Genomic DNA, 24838 nt, shown 5'->3' with positions numbered 1-24838 from the left:
GTGGGTTCAGGGCTGGGGCAGGATGAGGTCACCTTGTCATCCCCCACTTCCCCTCAACCTTCCCTCATGTCTCTCTTACCAGATGCATGGGCTCTGTACTTTCTAGCTTGTCCCTCTTCTTCCCACTGCTCCAAATTTGGGAATTGCTTCTAGAATCGTCTTTCAAGCCCTCTTGCTGTAGTTTTCTTTCTTCATCTGGAGCCCATCTGTGTAAAGAAAGGGCTGGGAGGGAAGGAAGAAAGATAAGGTCCCCCACTCCCCGCAGTGCTCCCACTGCTCTGTTCAGTGAGCTATCTGGGGCTAAGTAAGCGCTTGGGGTCCGGGGAGGAAATGGGGGTACACAGGGGAAGTGAAGAGACCCTCTGAGTCTGCTCTTGCTGTTGCAGGAAACAATTTTGTAAGCTGAGCATGGGTGAGAATTTGGTGGAGATGACTTCTCAGAAGCAGACCATGCAGGTATCCATCTGTCACGTGGGCCCAGGCAGACACGACGCCTGGCTAACCCACTGGGCAGGGCTGGTGCACAGAGACAGCTCTCGTATGTAGGACGGGCCCTGGGACTAGGGGGAGACCGGGGAGAGAATACAGAGAACCAGGGACCTCTGGAGAGACAGGGAAGCCCCATTTTAAATGGGGCACACAACAGCCACGTGTTTGCTCGCCAGGCATGATGGGTATACTGTAGGTCGAGTTCTCTGTGGGAGCTGCTGGTAAGGTGACTGGGGCAGACATTCTGACATAGCAGCTTCTCCTTGACTTTCAAGATGCATCCTGGAACACAGAACCCCAGCTGGGTTCTCTCTTCCCTACTCCGCAATCTGCCTATGTCCCTGGGCAGGGGTGAAGGTCTGTTTTCCCTTCCCAGTGACGTGTCCCCTTCTGCAGATCTTCCGGTTTTGCGGGGGTGGGGCTGGGCTCACAGCCTCATTGCCAGCCAGGCACAAGCTCCCCAGTCCCCTGGGGACCCTCACCTAAGGTTTGAGGTCTGGGGAACTGCTCTCCAGAGTTAGAGGCCATGGGATGACCACTCCCAGAGCCCTCCTTGTCACCAGGATTTTCTCTGCCGGAAGCTCACTGATCCTGATCCTGATGCAGCCACAGGTGGGCCCTAGTCCTGTGCTCTGCCACTGAGCTGATCTGTGGCACTGTCTACCCTCAGGAGGAGGAGGTCACCAGAAACTGTGACAACCTGGGCCTCGTGAACAAGGCAGCACTGAGTCCTGACTCCCTCTGTGAAAACAACTCTACAGCATCTGACTTTCTATGACCCAGATCCAAATCTCTTGCCAAGAAAAATGGGCGCGGAGAAGTAGAGGTGAACTTTAATCTACCCAGGAGGGTGCTGGCCCTGGGGGACTCTGAGGATAAACAAGTGCCCATGTTGTCTACTTGTCTTTTCCTTTTCTCTGGATCTCATCTCTCCCTTTATCTTCCACTGGATGGCCCCTCACATCTTTTCCTTCCAAGCCCACCCTGGACTTTTTGGGATGTATTAGAAAAGAAGAGGAGCTTCCTACATCCTCCCAGGCCGACCAGAGTACTCCATAGGAGCTGGACTAGAAGTTAGGCTGCACTAACAAGAGACCAAATACAGTAACTTCAGTATGAGGACACGTTACTTCTCTCTCCCATACTAATCTGGATATGCTATGGTAGTTTAAGATGTCAGAATTTGGGAGCATTCTATCTTCTTTTTCTCCATCCCTGAAATGGTACCTTTGACTGTGAGGTTCATGGTGGCCCCACTGTGTTGACATTCCCTCCAGCAAGAAGAGGAGATTGAAGGCACACCCATTCCCATTGTGGACAGAAGTTGCAGGTCATTTTTACTCACTCTCCATTGGCTGGAGTTGAGTCAAGCAGCCACCTCAAGCTGCAAGAGATTCTGAGAAATATAGTTTTGGTTCTGTTTCCATAGGACTCCCCAACCACAGACTCATGCTCGAGACTTCTGACATTGGTGAGAATGCTGCCGGCAGGCCACGTTTGCAGTGCCCGTCTACTGAAGGCCAGGATGTGTCCCTGGTCATTCTGTTCATGGGCTTCCCAGAAGAGGGAGTCCCTCTCACACATTAAGACTGAGGAAATTAAGATGGTTTGGTGTTCCCTAGGGAAAAGGCATGCCAGGCAATGGGGTTGCCTGAGCAGGCATTTTATCACGCCCTTGGAAAAAGAGGGGCCCCCATTTCTACTCCCAGGGAGTATGGAGAGCATCCTTATTTCTGCTCCAGGTACATCCCTCTCTGTGATCTAGTGGGCTCGCTCGGTCTTCCTGGGGGCTTGTGTGCCAGGGGCTGTTAAGCGGAATGAGGGTCACAAAGAAGGAATAACTTGCTCTCAGGAAGTCAGTGCCTGAGAGGGGCTGGTTCTTGGGTGGGCTAGTGTCTCCCCTCACAGCCTGGTGGCAGATGGTACGGGACGCAAAGACCCTGCCTGGGATTTGGATTGAGAAACTGGGAGAGCAGTGGGGAGATGTCCTAGGGGCTAACAGGTTGGAAAGAAATTGGAGGCTGAGTAAGCTCCATGGAACTGTGGCCGGAAGCTTCCTGGTCCCAGGTTTCATTCCTTGCAGTGTCTGATTGCCAGACTCTTCCTGGGGGAGCCTGTCTGGCGTGTCCTCCCAATAAACACCCATCCTGTGATGATACCAGAGTGAGTCTCTTTCTTGCAACCCAAACGGCTGCACCGCAACACGGATCTGAATGTGAATGCAGCTCCTTCTAGGAGACTGCTTGTTGAGGTGGCAGGCAAGTGCAAATTACAAGACGTTTGCCACAAACTGCCTTATGTTCAAGAGATGAGCGCTCTCTCCTGCTCCTTGAGGCTCTAGGTCCTGCTCACCTTCTTGGTCCACATGACCAGCACCTCGCTTGGCACGCAGTATGTGAGCACTTAGTAAGCACTGGTTTTTTCCATATTGTTGTCTGGGGGGAGGGGTGGGGGTGGAAAGTGTGCACTAAATCCAGAGGTGGGACAGAGACAGAACAAGCCGAATGTGGCCAGATGTTCTTAGGTTGTCCAGGGAAGAGAGGGTGAGGGGAGAATTCCTTCTGTGCATCTCCAAGGGGGCGTAGGTCCACCTGGGAATGGAAGGTTCTCAGAGGGGTTAGCTGTGTCTACCTCTGGAGGTCTGAGGAGCCTCAAGACTTCTGAAATAAACTCGTACTTCAGGTGTGACACACAAACAGAAAACTGCACACACTATAAGCACACAGCTTGATGACTTTCCAAAAAGTGATCAAGCCAGTGCCACTGGCACCCAGATCAAGAAACAGACCAGCACCAGCACTCCAGAGTCTCCCTCGAGCCCCCTCCCAATTGCAAGCCCCCTGAAGTGAACTTCAAGCTTGCTATCTAACACCAGGGATTTGATTGGCTTGTTTTTGAATTTTATATAAATGGAATAGTATAGAATGATGACTTTGGAAAATTGTCTGACATTATCTTTTAAAGCTAAAACTGTCTAGCCCTCTGACCCTGAAATTCCACCCTGGGTAGTTATGCCAAAAGAAGGGCTCTGTCCACCGTGAGGCTTATAGAGGAATGTTTATAGTCACCCTGTTCTGGGTCATTCTTCAGAATGCGTCTTGTTTACAGATGGTGAATGTCACCCATTACGTAAGCACTTTGGAGATTTAACTCTCCGTGGTTTGCCTTCTGCCCAGGACACTCCCCAGTGTCCCCCTGGAGAGTGACTCCAGCAAGACACTGGAGACATCATCTTTCCCACAGCGGCTACTCGTGGGATCCAGCTTCCTCAACTTTGGTCTAGTGGTCCCATCCCCTCCTCTGCAGCCTCCAAATAAATAGTTGCTTGGAGATTTCTGCAGAAAATTCCTCGGATATACTTAGACATATCTCATCCGGGTTGGGAAGGCGTCCATGTTGCAAGGATGATTCCAATGCCCACATAGCTCTTAGGCTACAAGTTCACCTTGTTTTCTTAGCACTGACTGTGTGCCCAGCCCTGTGCCAGGCAGTAAACAAAGATAGCCCCAGACTCTGTGGAGCTCAGGGTCTGGGGGGAGAGAGACAATGAAATGGCCAGGGAGAAGCATATGCAGAGGGTGGGAACAAGGCTTTGGGTCAGCAAGAACCCCTTGACAAAGAGGCACCCAAGCCTAGGTTTGCAGCGCGAAGAGGAGCTCACCAGTTTGCTCTTTTCTTGTCCGAGAGGACCCTGCTGTCCACAGTGAAGCCTCTGCTCTGTGTTCAGAGTCTGCCTGCTCTAGGGAGTCTGCTCTGCTGTCTAGGCCCCCAGCTCATTTAGAGCTCAAACCACCTCCAAGTCCTCCCCAGGCCCTGCTAGGCTGCACATTTGGTATTGTCCAAGTTCTGTGATCTCTGGGGCTTTCTTAGCTGTCTCTCTCTTCTTCCTATTCAGGACTCCTTTACCACAGGACTGTGTGTCTGTAATTTCCCCATCCTCGGGATCCATATTTTGCTCTGGAATCTCTCATTGTGCTCCTGGTTCAAGATGGAAGCCTACATACCCCTGTCCACCCCAATTCTTCCCCAAATCCTCCCTAAGAGGAGACGGGATGCTTTGCTTTCAGCTCCCTGCATCACCCCACCCCCACCAGCTCATGTCCAGGGAGGATTAGGGAATTCTGTGCTTTGAGGGTGGCCTCTGCAGCTGGGGGCACTCGTGGGAACCCCATTTACTCATCCACAGAGGGAAGAGTTGATGTCTCTCCAGCCTGCCCACATTGGAAACCCCAGCATGACCAAAGCCATCTAGGTCTATTTTAGGTCTGGTTCCCAAAGACGACGTTTCATGTGCAAGCAATGTCAGGCTGTGCTCCAAGGGGGATATCAGTAAAGGGCTGAAGGGAGCAAGACAGGCAAAGGCAGGAAGGGACACACACACACACACATAAACGTCCACAGCAGCATTTTTGGTAACATCTCAAAACTAGGAACCACCCTCAGGTCCGGCAACAGTAGAATCAATGGGAAAAATGTGATAGTCACACCATTGGATGCTAGTTCGCAAGGAAATAGCTCAACTACAGCCACACACAAAGGCTGAATGCATTTGACAAACTGAAAAAGATCTGCAACTCACACTCCAGACAAAAGATGAAACTCCCTTCTATATAAAGAGTTCCTTCCAGTTGTTACGAGAAAGACCAACATCTCAGTAGAAACATGATTCAGGGAACAGGAAATATAAATGGCACGTAAGTGTTTGAACAGTTATTCAAGTTCACTGCTAGGAGAAATGCAAATTAAGACTGTACTCACACCTTCAGACAAGCGTATCACAGTTTGAGAACTGCGTCGGTAAGGTTGCAGGCCAAGGGGACCTCGAGATACTGCTGCTGCAATTGTACATCTGCACAAATTGAAGGACAATTTAAGTGTATCCTCCCAAGTCATAAAAATACAAATCTTTTGACCCAGGAAGCCCATTTTAGGAAATCATCTCACAGATGAGTTTGTATATAAAATTATCCATCACAGCCTGGATTGCAATAGCAGAAGGCCTGGAAACCATTTACATGGCCAAGAGGGGACTATATGAATGAGAGGCAGCATTCAACTATAAAAAAATGGCAGGGACACACAGCCACTGGAATAACTAAAATTAAAACAATGAGCAACACTAAGTGCTGGCAAGGATGGAGAGGAACCCAAACTCTCCTCCACTGCTGGTACAGTTGCTTTGGAAATGAGTTTCTTTCAAACTTAAATATGCCTTTGCCATAGGACCCTGCCTTCTACTTCTGGGTCTTCACAGATGAGAAATGAGAAATGAAAACATAGACTCATATAAAACTTCACAGCAGCGTGTAGCGGCTACCTGTAGGAGAGTCTCACGCTGGAAAAGAACCCAAATGCCTCACTGGAGAACAGAGAAAGCGTGGTTCCCCCTGCCCATGGAACATATTCGGCACTACAAAAGCAAACAATGTCAATGAATTTCAAAAACATAGAAGGAAGAAAGCCAGACACAAAGAGTACAAGCTTTGTAATTACATTTATACGAAGTTCTGGAATAGGCAAAATTTATGTATAGACACAAAGCAGATCAATGACTGCCTGCGGCTGGAAGTGGGAGAGAGGGACGGGGGAGGGGGCAGAAGGGAACGTCCTGGGGACGATGGAAATAGGTCTATCAGCTCCCGGCACGGCACGGCTGGACTGGTCTGGTCTGGCCAAGGAACCTCCAGGAATGCAACCCCACTAGCTTACAAGTAGTTAATCAGTACTACTTTAAGGATATTATTACCGGATGTGCCTAATGAAACCTCTACCGAAAAGAACAAATATACTTTTCAGATTCCAAGTCTCTTGAGATGAAGAAGACCTCCCAGGGAACCAGACAAAGTGGCACCAGGGCACCTATTCATGCGACCTCCTGAGCTTCCAGTCAAGGACACCCACTTTCTCAGGACAGTCCTGCCCCCAATTTTGCCCTTAAAGCCTTTCACTAAGAAGCCACTGGGGAGACTGGGACTTTAGAGCATTACTTTCCCATTCTCCTGGGTGGTGCCATACCAGTAAATAGCTCATCTTTCTTCACTGCGAAAGATCTGTGCCACTTTTACTTGCCTGCTGCCCACAGGGTGGACAAACTCTCCTACTTGGTTTGGTTACAGAACATTCTATCTGGATTAGGATGGTGATTACAGAGGCGCATGAATTTATCAAGTTCATCTAAATGGACACTTAGAACATGTGCACTTTTTAAAATTCTTTTTTTTTTTTAAAAAGATTTTATTTATTTATTTGACAGACAGAGATCACAAGTAGGCAGAGAGGCAGGCAGAGAGAGAGGAGGAAGCAGGCCTCCCACCGAGCAGAGAGCCCGATGCAGGGCTCGATCCCAGGACCCTGAGATCACGACCCGAGCCAAAGGCAGAGGCCTCAACCCACTGAGCCACCCAGGTGCCCCATATTTTTAAAAAGATTTTATGCATTTCTTTGAGATAGATAGATAGATAGAGAGAGAGAGAGAGCGAGCGCATGGGTGGGGAGGAGGGGCAGAGGGAAAGGGAGAAACAGGCTCTCCACTGAGGAGGGAGCCTGACTCGGGGCTTGATCCCAGGACTCCTGAGATCATGACCTGAGCTGAAGGCAGAAGCTCAACCAGCTGAGCCACCCAGGTGCCCCAGGTCCACTTTACTGTGTGTAAATTATCTTAATAAAGTTAACTTGAAAACCTGAAGTAATGATAATAGGATACTAGTAATAATCATAAGACCACTTTACATGCACTGATAAGAAGCACCTCCGTGTGTAGTAAGTGGGGGGGGGGAGCGGTGTAGAGAAATGTTAATAAAAGAAAAAAGAGATCTGTATTGTCTTGGATGTGCATAAACTAATCCAAAACCTATACAAGGAGCTAAGGATAGCGGCTTTGCATTGGGTGGGGGATGTGGGCTCAGAGGGTGGGAAGAAAAGGGAGGTGTGATTCCTGTACATCTTACTATATTTTGTTGTTTGAATCAGACCTACAGAGGTTTCCCTATATCTGCTGCAACTCTTCCTAAGGGAACGTCGGCATTTGTTCCCAATAACAAATAGATTTGCCCAAGAGTTCGCACCCCTCCTGGGCACCTGGGTGATTCAGTGGGTTGGGCGATGAATTCTTGGTTTCAACTCGGGTCATGATGTTCCTTGGTGAGATTGAACCCCAGCTACACTGCCCCCCTACCCCCACTCAACGAGGATTCTCTCTCTGTCTCTCTCCTCCTCGGACCACCCCTCAAACAAACAAAATATTAAAAAATATATTTTAAAAAGAAAGTTAGGGGCGCCTAGGTGGCTCAGTGGGTTAAAGCCTCTGCCCTCTGCTCAAGTCATGATCCCGGTGTCCTGGGATGGAGCCCCACATCGGGATCTCTGCTCAGCAGGGAGCCTGCTTCCTCCTCTCTCTCTACCTGCCTCTCTGCCTACCTGTGATCTCTGTCTGTCAAATAAATAAACAAAATCTTAGAAAAGAAAAGTTAACATCTCTCGCTATCAGAATACTGGCTACTCGTTTTCCGGATTTACTACTCAGTACACAAACCTTTAAAGAAAGAAACAAGATGTTGTCAAAGCAGGAAGGATCCCCTGTGTCTTGGAGTCTGTGGCTTTGCGCAGTTGTTCCCGGCGGCCACCCCAGGGACAGGGGCTGCCCGCGCCCGCCTCGCCTTTGCCGGGCACCAAGCCCGCAGCACCGCGGCTCCACCCGCTCCCCCGACCCGCGCTCTGGGGCTGGCTGCCACCCCGACGCCCAGGAGCGTTCGGAGCCGCCCGGGCACCTCTCGAGGGCTCCCGCCTCCCTTCTCCTAGGGGCACTACCGCCGGGTTCGGGCCAGGGCCCCTCTGGGCAGGGTCGGTGAGCAGGCGGAGACAGAGGTCCGCCCAGGGGACCATGGAGGGGGGCGACCCGAGCAGCAGCAGGTGGCCTCCAGCCCTGCTCTCTCCTCCACCAGCCCCCGATGGCCCTCAAAGGCCCTTCCGAGGGGCCCCGCCCCATCCCCACTCCACACCCGCTCCGCCCTGACCTACCCCGCGGCTTGGCGCTGGCTGATCCCCGGGGGGCCGCACGGATTCCGCAGGCCCTGCTCCTAACCTTAGACAGCCGCTCCGGTTCCCCGAGGGCGCACGGGGTCTGGCCGGGAGCCAGGGTCGGGCGGATGGGCTGCGGGGTTCCGTGCGGGGTGGCGCGGGAGGCGGCCGGCCGGCTGCTCTGGGCGTGGGTCGGCCTGGATCCAGCCGGGGCGGAGCCGGGAGCCGGGAGCCGCGTCGTGGAGGCCGGGGCGCTCTCAGCGATGGGCTGGGGGTCTCGGAGAGCTGGAGGGTCGCGGGCGTGGCTGCTGCTGCTGCTGCTCTTGAGGCTACCTTTGCCTTTGTGGGGGGTCGAAGAGTTTCAAGGTGAGTGCGACGTGCCCCGCCGGGCCGGCGAGGTTGCTGTCAGCCACCACGGTGGCTGGGAGGACAAGAGAGGGTCTCCGCAGGGGACTCTCAGCTGTACTTGGGCTGGCCTTGTGGCCCAGACTGACACACTCTGCCCAGATGCCACAGTGCCAATAACAAAGCATTGGCGGGGTGGGGGGTGGGGGATGGGGGGGCCCCTCTGAGCATCTGCCCAAATTCCCAAATTCCTCTGGGTTCTTCTGCCTTGACCACCCCCAGACCCCACCCACAGGTGTGGACTTTCCTGCATTTCCCTCTCTGAGGCCCAGTGCACTGGTTGCCCAGAGCCCCTGCTGTGCCCTCAGACTCATGCAGCCGGCATCCCAGGGCCTGGGGGGCAGTATGTGTGTTGTTGATATTGTTGCCTTGTTTGATGAGATAGAGAAAGGTACTTCAGACAGAAGGGGCCCTGGAAGATAACCTCCACAACCCCTGTGTGCAGGACTGACTGTGTCCTGTTCCCTCTATGGAAGCACCCTGTGCAGGGACTGGAGCACACCTGGGAGGGGGCAGGAATGACCAGCTGGGCTGGGCAGCCTGGGAGCACTGGGTTCCAGAGCACTGTTGGGGAGTACCCAATAGGGATAGGGTCCTGTTCTGTCCTGGGGTCCCAAGAGGGTAGGATGACAGCCCTCATGCCTTTGGATGGCTACTCCTCCTCAGTCTGGGGTGGGGGGTGGTTGGGAGAGGGGGTGACCCCTGAAGTGAGTGGAGAAGGGCTTTGTGCTCCTCAACATCACACTGGCTCCCTAACCCTCATCACCACAGCTCCATCTCTGCCTCCCCTTCTTCCTCAGGGGTGCCATGAAGAGAATCCCCAACCCACATGCACACATGCACACAGACACACCCTCTCCTCTTTACCGGGAGGCCCAGGGCCAGCAAGAGGAAGTTCTCCACACCCAGTTAGTCCTTTCAGGGATGGGCTGCCCCCCACTTATGCCTCCTCCTAGATTCACTCCGATCCCTCCCCCATCGTGGCAACTGGCTCATCCAAGCCAGGAGGGCTTCCTGGGAGAAGGGGACTCCTATAGCTGCTGCTGTTCTGGGTCTCTGATGATGAGGGCTGGGGGAGAGGATGGAGGAAGAGAAAGGAATTGGGGTGGCCTGGCAGGAGCTGGAACACTTCCACAGTCCGCTGTCTGAATGTGGCGTCAGGGCTGGCTGGGTGCTGGGTAGCTGTCAGTTTTGGGAGCTGGGCTTGCTTCCCCAGGGATTGTGTCAGAGGACAGGGAGGGCTGCCTACAGGCTCTGGGCTGCCTGGGGCCTGACTCCTGGAGGGCGGTTGTGGCAAGAGCTGCTGGGACCCACTGTGGGGTGCGGGGCTGGGAGCATTCCAGGGGAGCATTCCAGAGCCTTCTGAGTAATGCTTGGCTCTAGTATTCCTCCAGAGTCCCCTTAAGCACACCCGGCCTGGGAGGACTCAGGCTGTGTCCCCCCAGGCCGCCCCACCTTGAAAGATCCTGGAATCAGGCTTCTGAGCTAGGGTCCCTGGAAGTCCTGCTTCCAGCATGAGGCCCCCCAAGGGGAGCTCTGGACAAGGTGGGCCTCCGCAGACATCTGGCTGTTGTTTTTCCCAGATGGTGAAGACACAGGCATCCTCTCTTCACAGATCTCTCACCCCAAAGGCATCTGCTGCCCAGTCTAAAAATACCCCAGGCTGCCTCCCCTTTCCCTTCCCTTCTGCACTGGGGGCCTTGATCTCTTCCTTGTGGCCTCTGACCCCCAAGTCTCCCCCAGGTCAATGGGGCTCCTACCTCCCCAGCTGTGTTATCCTTCCCAGGCTTTCTTCTGCCTGGTGGCTCCTTGGCTCCCAGTTCCATGGGTGGCCATCCTTTCCCGGGCTTTGAATGTTGAAGATGGAGTCTCCTGTTCCACCTGGCTGAGGTCCTATAACCTCATCCCTCTGCCATCCCCACACCCCCCATACTCCCCCCTCATCTTTTTCTCTGTCCTCCCCCCAGGAAACCACCCTGGAAAACCAGTCACCTTGCACTGGGTCCCAGATGGAAGAGTCAGGCGCGTGGTCCCCCTGGAGGAGCCGGTTAGTGCCAGCTCGTACTTCCCCTCACAGGGGCCCAGGGTCTTCCAGCCCCTCTGCCCCTCCTCATTCAGCCTGGCAGTTTGGCTGGGGGCCTTTTGGCCCCTTCCCAGAGGGTTGGCAGGTGGGGGTGGGGAGATAGCTGGCTCACATGAGCCTTCACACATGGAAGTCATTTTCAGGCTTCCTCGCCCTGGCTCCCTCCCTCCCAGAATTATCCAGTCCACCCCCATCCCCCAGCAGAGGTGGAGCCAGAATTTGTGGGGCCTGAAACTTTTCAGGGACCTCTTTAAGAAAACACCCAAATATCTTCCTTTTGCCAAGTTTACTAGAACAAGTTACCCTGTGGACACATTGTTGTTCCCTCTGGGAAAACTTCAGCCTTCCTGGCTCACTCAGAATCCACTTCTGGACAGGGGACACTGGTCACTCTCCTAGTGTTGTCCAAGGGCACCTGACTTTGTTTCTCCAGGACGCTCCGCCCTAGCTTCCTGCCAACGCCCACCCATCACTTCCAGAATAACTGTGTCCCCATCTGTATTGATCACACAGCTGTGCTACAAACCAGGAGGCCAGTGCCCTTGGTATCCCCATTTCACAGAGGGGCAAACTGAAGCCCAGAGAGGTTGAGAAAGTGTCTAAGGTCACACAATCTGAGACCAGAACCCTGAGGCCCACTAAAGTCTGAAACACTTGTAACCATTGACCAGTGGCTCCCCTAGATCTAGAGAGTCCCCTTCATCCTGGATTTCAGGCAAGAGAAGACAACCCACTGTCTAAGCCAGCAAGGAGGAAGGCAGGTGGACACTGTCATTAAGGCTAGGAGGGCCCCATAGGCCCTACAGCTTTTAACTGAAGACCTTCCCTGGGTCTCTGAGACCCTCGGGGGCCCCCATTCAAGCTGGCCCAAGCTTTGAGTTGGTTGTCCTGGACACCACTGCCAGAAGGGAAGTCTAGGCACATGCTGGGGTCACAGTGACTTGGTCCTCCCTCCCAGTCCAGCCTGGGCTGTGATGAGGCTGGGTATCCCAGAAGGCATTGCTTTCCCTTGCCTCCGGGAAGCCTGCCAAGATGAGGACAGCAGGCAGAGTTGAGGTAGGGAGTCCCGTCTAAGAGGCAGCAAATACCCACATTTCAGGTTAGGGGTGGGGTGCGTAGTGAATAGCAGGGTCACCAGGAGGACAGGAAGCAAGGACATCAGGGGCTTTAGGACAGAGAGAGGGGAACCCAGGGCTGGTGTTGAGGTAGGAGGAGGCTTTCCATCTGGGGCAGCTGTCCGTGCTTGGTGCCAACATTTCTCCAACGAAGTAAGTGGCATTCTGGTCACGTGGGCTCATGCTTAGAGCCCTGGAGAGGTCTCTTGGCTGGGGTGGGGGATCTTGTCTGCTCCCCACCTGCAGAGAAAAGGCCCCCAGAAGAATCTGAGCCCCTTGGCCTGGGGCCCAGCCCAATGCATGGTGGGATAAAAGGGAAGGGCCAGCAAGGGTGGGAGCCCACATTCCGAAGACACAACAGCTCTCCACGATGCTCCTGGGCCCGCTCCAACTCTGGGCCCCCAGCCAGGCAGAGTGGACAAGGCGGGGCAGAGGGGGGTATTCCCACAGGGTGGGAGAGGCAAAGAAGCTGTGGGGAAGGAGAGGCTGGCCCAGGCTTGGTCCTGACATCTAGCTGAGAAGATTTCCTCTCTGCCTGGAATTGGGGGGTGGGGTTAATGTTTACTCCACAGGCTCAGTGAAGCAGGTGTGGGGCAGGCCTTCAGGAGGCCAGGGAAATTTTTGATTTGTCAGAATTGGACAAGGAGGGAGTAAAGTCTGAATTCTACACAGAGTGGGGAGCAGCAAGATACAGAGAAAAGAGGTTGTAAGGATGTCTGAGTCCTCCACCCAATGTCCTCAGGACCCCACCGTCCTCCCCACTTAGAGCAAGGCTTCTGGCTGTGAAGCAGAAGGGAGAGCCAGAGGAAAAGCCCAGTCACCCTGTGTAAGGCAGCACACCTTTCTGGGATGCCTTGTCTCATCTCTCCGGAGGACATTCACTTAGCGGGCTGTGTCAAATGCCTGTTGTCAGAACCAAAAGCACCCGAGTTTGGGAACATATATGCTTGCATATTCTCACCTCCACACCCATCCATACCTACCATGGCGAGTGGGGAGCTTGCTGCCCCCTTCCCCCCGACTCTCCCTCACCAGCCTGCTCCCCATCCCTGCTCTCCGTCTTGCCCAGGTCTCGAAGCTAGACTCGGGGCTGGTGTCCTTGAAGGCTGAAGGGCAGGAGCTCCTGCTGGAGCTGGAGAAGAGCCAGTGAGTACCAGGCTGGGGAGGAGGCTAGCAACCAAGAACAGCCCCCCACTCTCTGGGGGGAGGGAATCTGTGGGGGGCAGGGACTGAGGGGAACACATGAGGGAGGCTGGCTGGAGGGAGGGCCCCAGAGGCAGGGGTACAGGTGACAGAAAAAGGCACGCCAGTCCATGACCGGGTCCCTCAAGGCAGAAATAGGCTGCTGAGGCTGGGTCAGGCCAGCTGTGGGGCACACACCCCACTCCAGCCCCAGGAGCACCTTGTTAGTTTCCTGCCAGAAATGAGTGAGCATCACCCTGTGGGTGCTCAAAGGGTATGCTGAGTCCGAAGAGACTCCGAGATGGATTCCATAGTTGGGTAGGTGCTCAGGGCTGAGGGACAGCAGGGACAAAAGTGCAGTAGCTAGCAAATCAAGGCGCTTTCAGAGGGAGGCAATTTGTCTGGCTTGCCTGGAGGGTCTCCATTTGCAGGGAAGGGAGCAGTGGGAAATGAAACTGGGGAGACCCGTTAAGGCCAGATCACAGAGGCCATTTTAAGGCTGAGTGTCCAGGATGAGGCAAAGGCAAAGATTCTGAGCTGGTGAATGAGGAGGCAGAGCTGGGCCAGGTGGGATGGGTGTCGAAGGTGGAGCGTGGGGTCTGGAAACCACCCAGACGGAATTACCAACAGCTTTCATTCACTGAGTGCTTGCTTCATCAGACGCAATGTTGCAAGCACTCTACACATGCTGACTTCTTCCCCCATGGAGCCAGACGCACCAGGAACACATTCTAGTTCCACACAGCTCAGCACAGTTCTGGGGTTCAACATCCCCACACAGGAAAGGGGGTGACCACATCACCTACTCCTCAGGTTGAGTGTGTTGTGTGTGTTGGGGGAGCCAAACTGGAGAAGGGGGAGGAAAGACTATGAGGTGGAGAAGCAGGTATCGCAGGTCTTTGCAGTGGTCTGGGAGTAAAGACGTCAAGGCGAGATGGGGGTTGAGGATTTTCTTTATAGAAGAGAAACTGACTCATGGTTCATTCACCTTGGTGAGAAGGACCCTGCAGAGATGGAGAAGAATGGTGGTATTGTTACTGGAGTGGGGTCTGAAGAAGGTGGGGATGGGATTCCTGCTCTGCTGGGCAGGCATGAGCAGCTGTGAGCAGGTGGGGATTTTCTTTTTCTCTGGAAGTATGGGGTGAGCATCACTGATGGACAGGTGGGGAGATATGTACAGTCTAGGGGCTGGAGAAGATCTGAAGGATTTGGGGGGCAGGGAAGAAGACAAGAGAGGGTTGACCAGATGCCCAACAAGGCTGAGCAGCAGGTAGGGCCACCAAGGGAGGTCGCTGCACTTCCTTGGCTCTGGGTCCCACTTCCTCATCAGTGTCTCCTGAATCCTCCCTCCTGCCCCTCCCCAGACCAACAGACCCTGCCGCAGGTCCCACAGGGACCACAAACTCTGTCCCCATTCCTGCTCCTTCCTGGTGCCTCCCACACCCCCACTTTCCACACCTCAGCCATTGCCAAGGCTCCTTCCTGCCCTCCACCTTTCTCCCTCTAGCCCAGGGTTTTTCTGATCTGAGCAACGCACAGTGGTTCCTGTCTGTTCCCGAACATCCACGTGGGTGCTTCCTCAGTGCTAGCGTTCAGGGAGGAAGGCTGGGAGGGCATCCTGGAAGAGGCCAGGCTGAATTATGTGACTCCTACAACACCCCCTTCCCAGCAGGCTGCTGGCCCCAGGATACACAGAAACCCACTATAGCCCAGATGGGCACCCAGTGGTGCTGGTCCCCAACCACACGGTGAGATACTTCCATGGGCTCTGAGGACAGGGTAAGGGTGCTGGGGGGCGGGGGGGAGGTGCACTCCCTGAGGACCTCTCCACCATTCCTTCCCCATTCTCCACCTCTTCTTAAGGAGAGCCTGCAGCCAGCCCCCCACCATGCTCTCTCTCTCTCTCTCTCTCTCTCTCTTACGCCTCCCAGTTCAGCCCTGGCTGAGCTTTGGGGCTGGGTCCCTTGCTCTCCAGGACCACTGCCTCTACCATGGGCACGTGAGGGGCTTCCCTGACTCCTGGGTGGTCTTCAGCACCTGCTCCGGGATGAGGTGAGGCATTCTGGGGGAGGGGCCTGGGCCTGGGGCTGGGGAAACAGTCCCTTCTCACCCTTCTCTGCACTCCTCGCACCCTAGGGGCCTGATCACACTGGACAGGAATGCCAGTTACTATGTGCATCCTTGGTCAGCCAGAGACTCTGAGGCCTTCGTCACTCACAAGATGTTCCAGATCGGGCAGCTGCTTGGCTGGAAAGGGGCCTGTGGCCACAGGGATGCCAGGAACAAAGGGGACATGGCTAGCCTTTCTCGTGCCACTCAGGTCAAGGTCAGGGGCACCGACAGGAGTGGGAATGGGAATGCAGTAACCACTGCATATAGGAATACACAGTCCCAGTTCAGGGCCTCCAATTCTAACATTTCTAACTGGAGGGTGAATAAACAAGTTCTAGCAATCTTTAAAATTAAATTTGTGCTTCCTGGGAATTGATGTTAGCGGTCAGGACTCAAGCCTGGCAGCCTGCCACTGAAGGTCACCATTGTCTCTCCCCAGGAGAGGCGGGAGGTCGGCAGGAGCCCAAAGTTCTTGGAGTTGTACATTGTGGCTGACCACACGCTGGTGAGCCAGAGGCCCCAGGGGGCTGGCAGGGTGGGATGGGACCGGTTCAGCCTGTGACACCCTCTTATGCCTGCCTTTCCAGTTTTTGACCCAGCACCGGAACCTGAACCACACCAAACAGCGTCTCCTGGAGGTGGCCAACTATGTGGACCAGGTTGGCTTTGGTGGAAAGACAGCCCTGGTGGGGGTGACTGCCACATAGGCTGGCAAGTCCTGGGGCAGGAGGTGGAGGGGCTGGGAGATGGGGGGGGTGTTGTGGTGTGGCAGGCTTGGAGATGAGGCCAGGGAACTGAGCCTACAGGCACCCCAGGGAGGAGGACCCACACTGTGGCCTGTCCTGTCCTCACTCTCCCCACGCCATCCTCCCTCACCCCCCCCCACCCCTGTCTTCCTGTCCTCACCCCCCCGTCTTGTCCACAGATTCTCAGGACTCTGGACATTCAGGTGGCCCTGACGGGCCTGGAAATATGGACAGAGCAGGATCAGAGCCGCGTCACGCCAGATGCCAATGCCACGCTCTGGGCCTTCCTGCACTGGCGCCGAGGACTGAGGGCACGGCGGCCACACGACTCCGCGCAGCTGCTCACGTGGGTGCCCCCCACGCCCACGCGGGGCCCCGACCTGGCGGCCCAGAATCCTGGCTCCTCCAGGTCATGCTGCATTCTGCCTTCAGGGGCCGCGCCTTCCAGGGCGACACCGTGGGCCTGGCGCCCATCGAGGGCATGTGTTGCGCGGAGAGCTCCGGAGGCGTGAGCACGGTGAGCTCCACCCCCTCCCCCGACCGCCCGGACAGCAGTGGGGAGCAGGGGGCAGGAGGCAGCGGGGCAAGGAAGGGCTGGGGGAGGAGGTGGCGTCCCCGCGGCCTGCCCCGACTGTCCCCACTCCCTCTCAGGACCACTCGGAGCTTCCCATTGGCGCAGCAGCCACCATGGCCCACGAGATAGGTCACAGCCTTGGCCTCAGCCACGACCCTGACGGCTGCTGTGTGGAGGCGGCGGCCGAGCAAGGCGGCTGTGTCATGGCCGCGGCCACCGGGTACGAACGCTGCGGTCAGGCAGGGGCTGTAGGGGAGGCCCCGCGGGACCAGGGCCCTTTCCTTTTCTTTGTGAGAAATGATTACGATTCCATTTTCTCTTTCGTAAAATGGGGATATGATCATAGCACCCCCCCGAGAGTTCTTTATGACGCTTGAAGGGAGAAAAGGCAGAAAAAGTGGATTGTCAAAAATATGAAGATTATTTTCAGAACATTCTAGCAAGGATTCTCCAACCCCGGGAGGAACAGCTCTAGGTCGCGATCCGACCTCGAGTCCTGGGCTGCCTGGTCCTGGTGTGACGCCTTCCAGCCTCGGGCTCACAGCGTGACCTTGTGCAGGTTCCTTGCCCTCTTTGGGCCCGGCTTTTAGAGGCTCCGGGCCGCTGGTCTCTTAGGCAGTGTGACTGCGCCCGGGGTCTGTGTGGCCAAGTACAGGGGTACTGGTGGGAGGGGATGGGAGAAGAGCAGGGGGCCGAGGGCGGCGGTGCCAGCACGCGGGATGCCCTTCCCCGCCCGTAGGCGCCCATTCCCGCGGGTGTTCAGCGCCTGCAGCCGGCGCCAGCTGCGCGCCTTCTTCCGCAAGGGGGGCGGTGCGTGCCTTTCCAACGCGCCCGACTCGGGGCTCCTCGTGCCCCGGGCGCGCTGCGGGAACGGCCTCGTGGAGGACGGCGAGGAGTGCGACTGCGGCGCCAGCCAGGTCAGGTCCGCGCTCCCGGCCCCTGGCGACCCGAGACTGGCGCCCCACCCTCCCCTTCCCCAACGCCCCTCCGAGGTCTGGGGTGCGGCATCCTTACCGACCGGTCCCCACATCCCCTTTTCGGCTCCAGGAGTGCACGGACGCCTGCTGCTTCGCCCACAACTGCTCGCTGCGCGCGGGGGCCCAGTGCACCCACGGGGACTGCTGCGCTCGCTGCCTGGTGAGGGCGTGGGAGGCTCGGGGTGAGGGGTTAGGGGGCGCTTGCGAGCCGGCCTGTTGGTCTTGGCTGATTGGCGCGCTCGGGTCCCCCGGCGGGTGCCGGCTGTATTCGAGCAGGGGCCTGCCTGGCCCTCCAGCCTCTGCGCTGCGCTCTCCGTCTGGATCTCACGGTCTGTTGTCCCTCTGTGCCTCCGCCAACCTCCCTCTACCTGCGTAGCTGAAGCCGGCCGGCGTGCCGTGCCGCGGAGCTGTGGGTGACTGTGACCTCCCAGAGTTTTGCACGGGCGCCTCCCCTTACTGCCCCCCGGACTTTTACCTCCTGGACGGCTCGCCCTGTGCCGGCGGCCGGGGCTACTGCTGGGATGGCGCATGTCCTACACTGGAGCAGCAGTGCCAGCAGCTCTGGGGGCCTGGTGAGACTACCGGAGCACTCCGGCCCATCCTCGGGTGTGCGCTGTTTTCTACTCTAGGGAAGATTGGGGGGATTGCTAGGGGGACGGAAGCCAGTGCGGTTTTGCCCATGCTTCCTCAGCCTCCAGCCCAGCACCAGAGGCCTGTTTCCAGATCGTGAACTCCGCGGGAGACGCCCACGGGAACTGCGGGGAGGACAGCAAGGGTGGCTTTGTGCCTTGTGCGCAGAGGTGGGGAGTATAGGGGAGGGCGGGGAAGCTGGGTAGTGCGCTGGGGCAAGGACACATGTTACTGTTTGATCGCCCGCCCTGCACTTTCCTCCCCAGGGATGCTCAGTGCGGGAAGCTGCAGTGCCTTGGTGGGGAGCAGCGGCCACGCCCATCGCACACTGTGCCTGTGGACTCCACCATTGGACTAGGCAGCGATGAGGTGACCTGCAGGGGAGTCTTTGTGATGCCCGGTGTCCAGCTGGATGTGCTCGACTTGGGCCTGGTAGAGCCAGGCACCCAGTGTGGACCTAGCATGGTGAGCCCTGCACCCTTCCCCCAGTGCTGAAGTCCTGCCTTTGGGATAATCACTCCCCCTAACTGCCCAGTGTACACACTGCCCCTAGGTGTGCCAGGACAGGCGCTGCCGAAATACTACCTTCTGGCAGCTGGAGCAATGCCTGGCAGCCTGCCATGGCCGTGGGGTGAGTGACCAGAATGTGATTGCGGGGGTGGGGGTGATGACCTTGGAGTTCCTGACCCTGCGGGATCCTCCTCCTTTCTTCTCCTCCTAGGTTTGCAACAGTAACCAAAACTGCCACTGTGCTCCGGGGTGGGCTCCGCCCTTCTGCGACAAGCGAGGGTTTGGTGGCAGTGTGGACAGTGGCCCCATGCAGCCTGAAGGTGTGTCCATGGTGGACAAGTGGAGAGAGGCTGGGGAGGTGCCCCTGCTAAGTACTCAGACTTACCCTGTTGTCCACAGACCACAAGGCCTTCCTGCTGGCAATGATGCTTAGCTTTGTGTTGCCGTTGCTCCTGGGGGCTGGCCTGGCCTGGTGCTGCTTCAGGTGCCCAGGATACCGTCTCCTGCCATGCCTCTGGGGCTTGAGGAGGGATGCCCCAAGCCGAGGGTAGGCTCTGAGCCCACTCAAGCACTCCCTGCTCTGCAGAACCCAGCTGGGCCTGGGGAAGCTAGGGTGGGGTGCTTAGACCTTGCCCCTGGCTACACAGAGGAGGGGGTGGGCAGAGGCGGTGGAAAGGAGCCTTGAGCAGGAGGCCACAGTGGGTGGGTGTGGATCCCCATGGGGCCCCCAAGCCCTCCCAGTTACTGTGGTTCAGCCCCCTTGACCCCCTCTTCTGTCTCTCCCACCAGGGGACTGCCTCACCCTTTGTTCTACAAGCTCATCCTGCAGGTCTCCACTGTGCCCTTCAGGACTTTCCTAGCCTCTAATGACTCATCTGCCTTTTTCCATTTCCTCTGCCTAAATCTCTTCTGTACATCTTTCAAGTTCACAAATGCTGGGCCTGGCACCTCCTTTCACTCCACACCACTGCTTAGCTAGGGGGCTGGCTGCCCTTGTGCCCAGGGCCTGCTCCTCACCCAGTTTTCCGTGGCCTGGGAGGAGGTCACATAACACCTAAGCAGGGTTGATCACTGGGTGCTGGGCAGGGGAGGCCCCCTAGGGCACATCTGACACAGCCTGACCTTGGGAGTGCTCTGGACAAGTTTGGGCAAGGGCAGGGTTTGGGCTAGAGACTGGGGCTGAAGGCAGCCCGGACAGGGGCAGAGCACCAGACAGGTCCCAGGTCCCGAGAGGGCTTTGATACGATGAGCAGTGATTGTAGGTCTATGGGGGACAAGCAAGGTGCTCAGAGTTTGGTGTGTCAGCATCAGGGGGCCTAGAGGCCAGGTGTGGTAGGGGCACCCACATATCATCATTAAGGCAGAGTCTCGAGCACAGTGGATACTGTTTCGGAGAGAGAGCAAAGGACAAGGCAAGGCTCTGGGAGATGGGACGTGGGCACCCAGGCATGGCTCTGAGTCATTAAGGGTGGCAGGGCCACCCAATGGCAAGGGGCACAGGAATACCTGATATTGGGGAGCACAGACACCTGTCTTTGGAGCCTGAGTGATGCCAGTATCTGAAGCGTGCCAGGATATTGGGGTGATGGCAGAGCTTGTGAAAAATGTCAGGGCTAGAGAGAAGTGCCTGTGGCCCTGGGAGGGCAGGAGCCGGACCTGGAGCCTAGAACCCCAGGGCCTCTCCCAGGAGGGAGCAGGAGGGGAACTGGAGGCAGGGACATGGACCAGAAGGGTAGAGGCGCATTAAAGGCAGAACTCAGGTCAGGTGTGTCTGCTCAGGACCACTGTGCCAGCCTCCTGCTCTCTTATCCCACTGCTCAGGCCCAAAGATGGCCCAAACAGGGACTGCCCCCCCAGCGGTGTTCACTCCATGGAATTGGGCCCTACAGTCATTGGAGAGCCCCAGCCCTTGGGTGAGTGAGGCACAGAAGGAGATGGGGAGGGCAGTGAAGGATGCGCTCTTGCCTTCCACCTCCTTCCAGATGGACCCCCCTCCTTTCCATGTAGCACCCAGACACCCTGAGGCCCCAGTCCCCACCCTGCCCCAGGGACTCCTGCCAGTGGTCACAATATGTGGCCTCCACCCATTGCTGCAGACCTTGAGAACTCTGCCAGAGCCCAGGAGCCACCTTGAGGAGCCTCTGGCTGGGTGCCCTGCCTGCAACCCCAAGGTAGGCAGCGCCCTCCGCACATCACCCACCACCTCTGTTGTCCCAACTCGGAGGTAGCTGATCTTGGGTTATTATGCAAGTGAGACATGACCTTGTGGAAGAGCATTGGTCATGGAGACCTGACGCTGGAAGGCCTTAGCGTGGGAGAGAGAGAAGTCGTATCTCTTCTTGGGTCACTGATCCTCAGTGAGGGAGGAAAGGGGGTCTTGGCCCTCAGGGGCAACCATTCCTCTTCATTTTCAGCGGGTCAAGTCCAGAAGCCGAGATCCTGTCGCTGGTGAGAGGGAGCTCCTGAGATGAGGATACTTACCATGGACCGCTGGCAGCCTCTCCAGGGACTAGGTCTCCCAGGCGCAGAGCCACAGAGTCAGACCGTCTGCACTTTGGCAGCCTACAAATTGCTTCCCTAAGTTGAGCTTGCCCACCTACTCCAGGACCCCAGAGCTTTATCAGAAGGTGTGCAGTGCTGTCCCCATTCCTTAGGGCTAGGGAATCCTGGTAGGGTACATACTGCAGCCCTAAAATCTATCAGTCCAAGGAGAGAAGGTCATGTAGTCACTGACCTCCCGTCAGCAGGAGGGCATGACCCAGCCTCTGTCCAGGGAGCCCGGGGGTCTCTGTTCCACGTACTTTACCCAGACCCAGGTCTGCAGAGACTGGTGACTGCTGGGCCAGAAGATAGCCCTCAGGGCCCTACAGTTCAGACAGAGTCCACTTCCCTGGAGCTTGGCCCCAGCAAACAAACAAAATGAAACAAAACAAAAAAATCCTTGGGACCTTCCTCCTTTGCTTTTCCTGCCTTATCTTGTCTCTCAGGCACTTTCTTAGCCTCACCCCTGTTCTTGGTCCTGCACTTGAGGTTTCAGAGGAGTGTGGGGTCTGCTGTGGACACTACTCACCCTCTCCTCCAGGAGCTGTTTTAAAAACAATGGGAGCTGTTTTAAAAAGGACACCCAAGTAGAAGTCAAAAGAGAGACAAGCTGCCTTTGAGACTCTGTGAATCTTTCTCTGTATATCGATTCAACCCCAGGGGGCTCCCTATGAGTCCTAAGGGGTGGTAGCTGGTGGGTGGGGCCTCAGATGGCAGCCAGGGCCCCAGATGTACCTGGGCATAGGATGCTGTTCCCTAGCATGAACCATCCCTTTGCCCCACCTCTTTTGCCTCCCTTGGAGATTCTGAGAAGCCACTTACTCATGGAAGAATTGCTGGGTGATCTTCTGTATCAGTCAGCTGTTGCTATAGAACAAAACCACTCCCAAAACTTAGTAGTAGCTGGAAACAACTAATTCTGTGAATTGGCAAATTAGGTGTAATTCAGCTGCTGCTCAGCTGGGCCAGTCTACTTCTGGGTTTGGCTGGCTGTTGGCGAGAGTGATGAGGATGAGCAGGCTAAGCACCCATTTTCCAACAGACTAGCTCAGGCTTGCTCACATGACAGCTGTGGAGGGTTCGAGAGAGCAGGAGCAGGAGTAGGGCAAGGCAGATGATGCACTTACCTTGAGCACCAAAAAAAAAAATAAAATAAAAAAAAATAAAGGCGATCAAGATAATCTTAATGCAAAAGATGCAAAAGTCAAAAGATCAAAATTAATGCCAAAAAAAAAAAAATCAATGGTGAACAAAATATCAGAATTTTAACGGAAGACCGGATCAGTGACAGTGTCATGCCAAGCCACTTTGGAACCTGAGGCAGAAGGAAAAATTCATAATAGTGATCATTTCTCACCCCAGTCCCAGCCGTGCCAGAAAGTAAATGGAAGCTTACAAGGCCTCTGGAAGGTTCTACGACTGGCACATTAAACTCCATAATGCCCTATCGGCACAAGCAAGTCACAGGGCCAGCCCAAGTTCCAGGGATTGGGAGAGAAACTCTACTTCTTGATGGGAAGAGCGGCAGAATCATGTTTCAGAGGCACAAAGGCTTGGGGGAATTTTGACAACCAACCATTCCTGCCATGAGCAGCAGAGAAGAGGTAGCCCCGGGCTTGGGCTGGCTTCCGCTCCATCAGCCCCAGAGATTGAATGAGGCAGTTTTCTACAGCTGCCTTATGTCTTTTTTTTTTTTTTTTTTTTAATTTATTTGAGAGAGAGCAAGCAGGGGAAGGGGCAGTGGGAGAGGGAGAGAGAATCTCAAGCAGACTCCCCACTGAGCTTAGAGCCCGATGATGTGGGGCTCTATCTCAGGATGCAGAGATCATGACCTGAGTGAAACCAAGAGTCAGACATTCAACTAACCCAGCCACCCCAGCGGCCCAAGCTGCCTTCTGTCTTGATTGTACCCATGAGGTTTTTGATTTACAATGATGACCTGAGTACTGACATGGAGAGGTTAATGCCACTGAAAGTTTTTATTACTTATAATTCCCAAGAGAAGGGTGTCACACAGGGCTGCGTGGGGAAGCACGACGTTCAGTGGGGAGGCAGAAGCAGGAGTGAGGGCAGAGCCTATACTAAGGTTTCTGCAGGAAAGGCAAGGCAGGGCAACTGACTAGCTGTGAGGTATAGGGGTGTCTCTAATGGTCTGGTACCTGGCCCTGGGATGATTTAGGGCAAGGCAAATATAGATTTTGTAAGGGTTAGGAAAAAGACACCAGATTGGTTGGTCTGCATAAGAGAGACATATTCATAGGCAAATTTTCATGAGCTCTAGGAATTAGGGTTAGAGGCAGTCTCTCCCAAGCTCCCTCTCCTCCACTCCCTCTAAGTCAAGATGTTAAACCATCATCAAATACAGAAAACAGAGAACATAATGAATACATCACCCCACATTCTCACCCTTTGGCGGGGGGTGATGTCTGGATCCCATGAGATTCCCACTTATATTGCATGTCTCAAAATACTTAAAATTGCATGATAAAGAGAAAAACATTGCATGATTAAAAACTGAATGATCAAATATTGGGGGCCATGAGAGCAGTCCTTTGAGGAAAATGTATAGCTACAGTAATTTTTATTCAAAGAGAGCTGAAAGTCAGGGGACAAAGGTCCACATTTAAAAAGCTAGAAGCCCCAGGCCAGATGATTTTGCTGATGAATTCTACCAAACATTTAAAGAAGAACTAATACCAGTCCTTTTCAAACTCTTCCAAAAAATTAAAAGAGGAGGGAACACTCCCAAATTTATTTTAGGAAACCAGCATTGCCCTGATACCAAAGTCAGCTAAGGATGATACACGAAAACTACAGGCCAATATCCCTGATGAATACAGATGCAAAAATTCTCAACCAAATATTAGCAAAGTGAATTCAATAGCTCATTAAAGGGATCATACACCATGATCCAGTGGGATTTACCCCTGAGATGCCAGGATGGTTTAACATATGCAAATCAATAAACGTGACATACCACATTAATAGAAAGATAAAAATCATATGAGCGTCTCAATAGATGCAGGACAAGCATTTGACAAAATACCACATCCTTTCATGATAAAGACAAAAAAAATAAAACTAGGCACAGGAGGACTATAACTCAACATAACAAAGGTCAGATAATTGCAAACCCACAGCTGACTTCATACTCAATGGTGAAAGATTGAAAACTTTTCCTCTAAGATCAGGAACAAGATAAGGATGCCCACTCCAACCACTCCCATGAAGCCTAAATGAGAGCACAGCCCTTAGGAAAAAAGAAAAAAGAATAAAAGACCTTCAAATCAGATGGGGGAAGTAAATTTATCTTTGTTTGCAGGTGACATGTTTTTATTTTATTTATTTTTACCTTATTTTTTCAAAGATTTTATTTTTTTCTGTTTTTTTTTTTTTTAATTAACATAAGTGTATTATTTGCCCTGGGGTACAGGTCTGTGAATCGTCAGGCTTACACA

General features: G+C 54.7%; 2 protein-coding genes and 2 long non-coding RNA genes across 19 annotated transcripts in view; 2 read left to right on the top strand and 2 right to left on the bottom strand.

Annotated features, from left to right (window-relative positions):
• The window catches only part of SIGLEC1 (sialic acid binding Ig like lectin 1), a 22180-nt gene extending 19533 nt beyond the window's left edge, over positions 1-2647 (top strand). For both annotated transcript variants that reach the window (XM_059133817.1, XM_059133816.1), the window contains 2 exons: positions 387-456; positions 1160-2647. In XM_059133817.1, coding sequence (XP_058989800.1) covers positions 387-456; positions 1160-1267 — 178 coding nt within the window. In that variant the 3' untranslated portion in view covers positions 1268-2647. The remainder of the gene's footprint in view (positions 1-386; positions 457-1159) is intronic.
• The window catches only part of LOC131807990 (uncharacterized), a 10345-nt gene extending 1647 nt beyond the window's left edge, over positions 1-8698 (bottom strand). The window contains exons 1-3 of one of the 5 annotated variants that reach the window (XR_009344635.1): positions 8570-8698; positions 5248-5338; positions 80-222 (exon numbers count right to left, since the gene is read on the bottom strand). This is a non-coding gene — a long non-coding RNA (uncharacterized LOC131807990). Of the gene's footprint in view, positions 1-79; positions 223-5247; positions 5339-5806; positions 6728-8505 lie in introns of those variants that run through there. The other 4 variants (XR_009344633.1, XR_009344636.1, XR_009344637.1 and 1 more) reach the window with 4 other exon arrangements.
• ADAM33 (ADAM metallopeptidase domain 33) lies at positions 8265-24670 on the top strand. Of its 11 annotated transcripts, XR_009344631.1 has the most exons (23): positions 8266-8871; positions 10878-10957; positions 13178-13254; positions 14960-15038; positions 15266-15342; positions 15427-15616; positions 15842-15907; positions 15990-16061; positions 16328-16494; positions 16581-16665; positions 16800-16942; positions 17462-17639; positions 17770-17859; positions 18076-18271; positions 18391-18499; positions 18596-18794; positions 18883-18960; positions 19051-19159; positions 19239-19386; positions 19629-19668; positions 20661-20752; positions 20936-21010; positions 21254-21317. XR_009344631.1 is itself a non-coding variant. In XM_059133820.1 (22 exons), exons 1-22 carry the CDS (start codon positions 8436-8438, stop codon positions 21303-21305), a joined length of 2763 nt encoding a protein of 920 aa, XP_058989803.1. In that variant the 5' UTR covers positions 8265-8435; the 3' UTR covers positions 21306-24670. The 11 variants fall into 11 exon arrangements, 10 of the variants coding, with proteins under 10 accessions (XP_058989803.1, XP_058989804.1, XP_058989810.1 ...); XM_059133820.1 differs by lacking the exon at positions 20936-21010 and having other exon boundaries at positions 8265-8871; positions 21254-24670; XM_059133821.1 differs by lacking the exon at positions 21254-21317 and having other exon boundaries at positions 8265-8871; positions 20847-21004.
• On the bottom strand, positions 17121-18278 carry LOC131807989 (uncharacterized). Its single transcript, XR_009344632.1, has 3 exons — positions 18175-18278; positions 17737-17856; positions 17121-17359 (listed from the first exon to the last, which is right to left on the bottom strand). It is a non-coding gene; the product is annotated as an uncharacterized LOC131807989 (long non-coding RNA).
• Positions 24671-24838: the final 168 nt, after the last annotated feature.

This window comes from Mustela lutreola, chromosome 9 (assembly GCF_030435805.1).
Source record: "Mustela lutreola isolate mMusLut2 chromosome 9, mMusLut2.pri, whole genome shotgun sequence".
Lineage (NCBI taxonomy): Eukaryota > Metazoa > Chordata > Mammalia > Carnivora > Mustelidae > Mustela > Mustela lutreola.
The sequence above is the reverse complement of the archived record's forward strand: the minus strand, read 5'-3'. Positions and strand labels throughout refer to the sequence as shown.

Coding starts and splice junctions, on each gene's coding strand:
- ADAM33 (XM_059133818.1), top strand. CDS start 8,436: ATGGCCCTCAAAGGCCCTTCCGAGGGGCCCCGCCCCATCCCCACTCCA. Junction 16,495..16,580: donor GACTCCGCGCAGCTGCTCAC/GTGGGTGCCCCC, acceptor TTCTGCCTTCAG/GGGCCGCGCCTTCCAGGGCG. Junction 18,272..18,390: donor CCAGCAGCTCTGGGGGCCTG/GTGAGACTACCG, acceptor ATGCTTCCTCAG/CCTCCAGCCCAGCACCAGAG.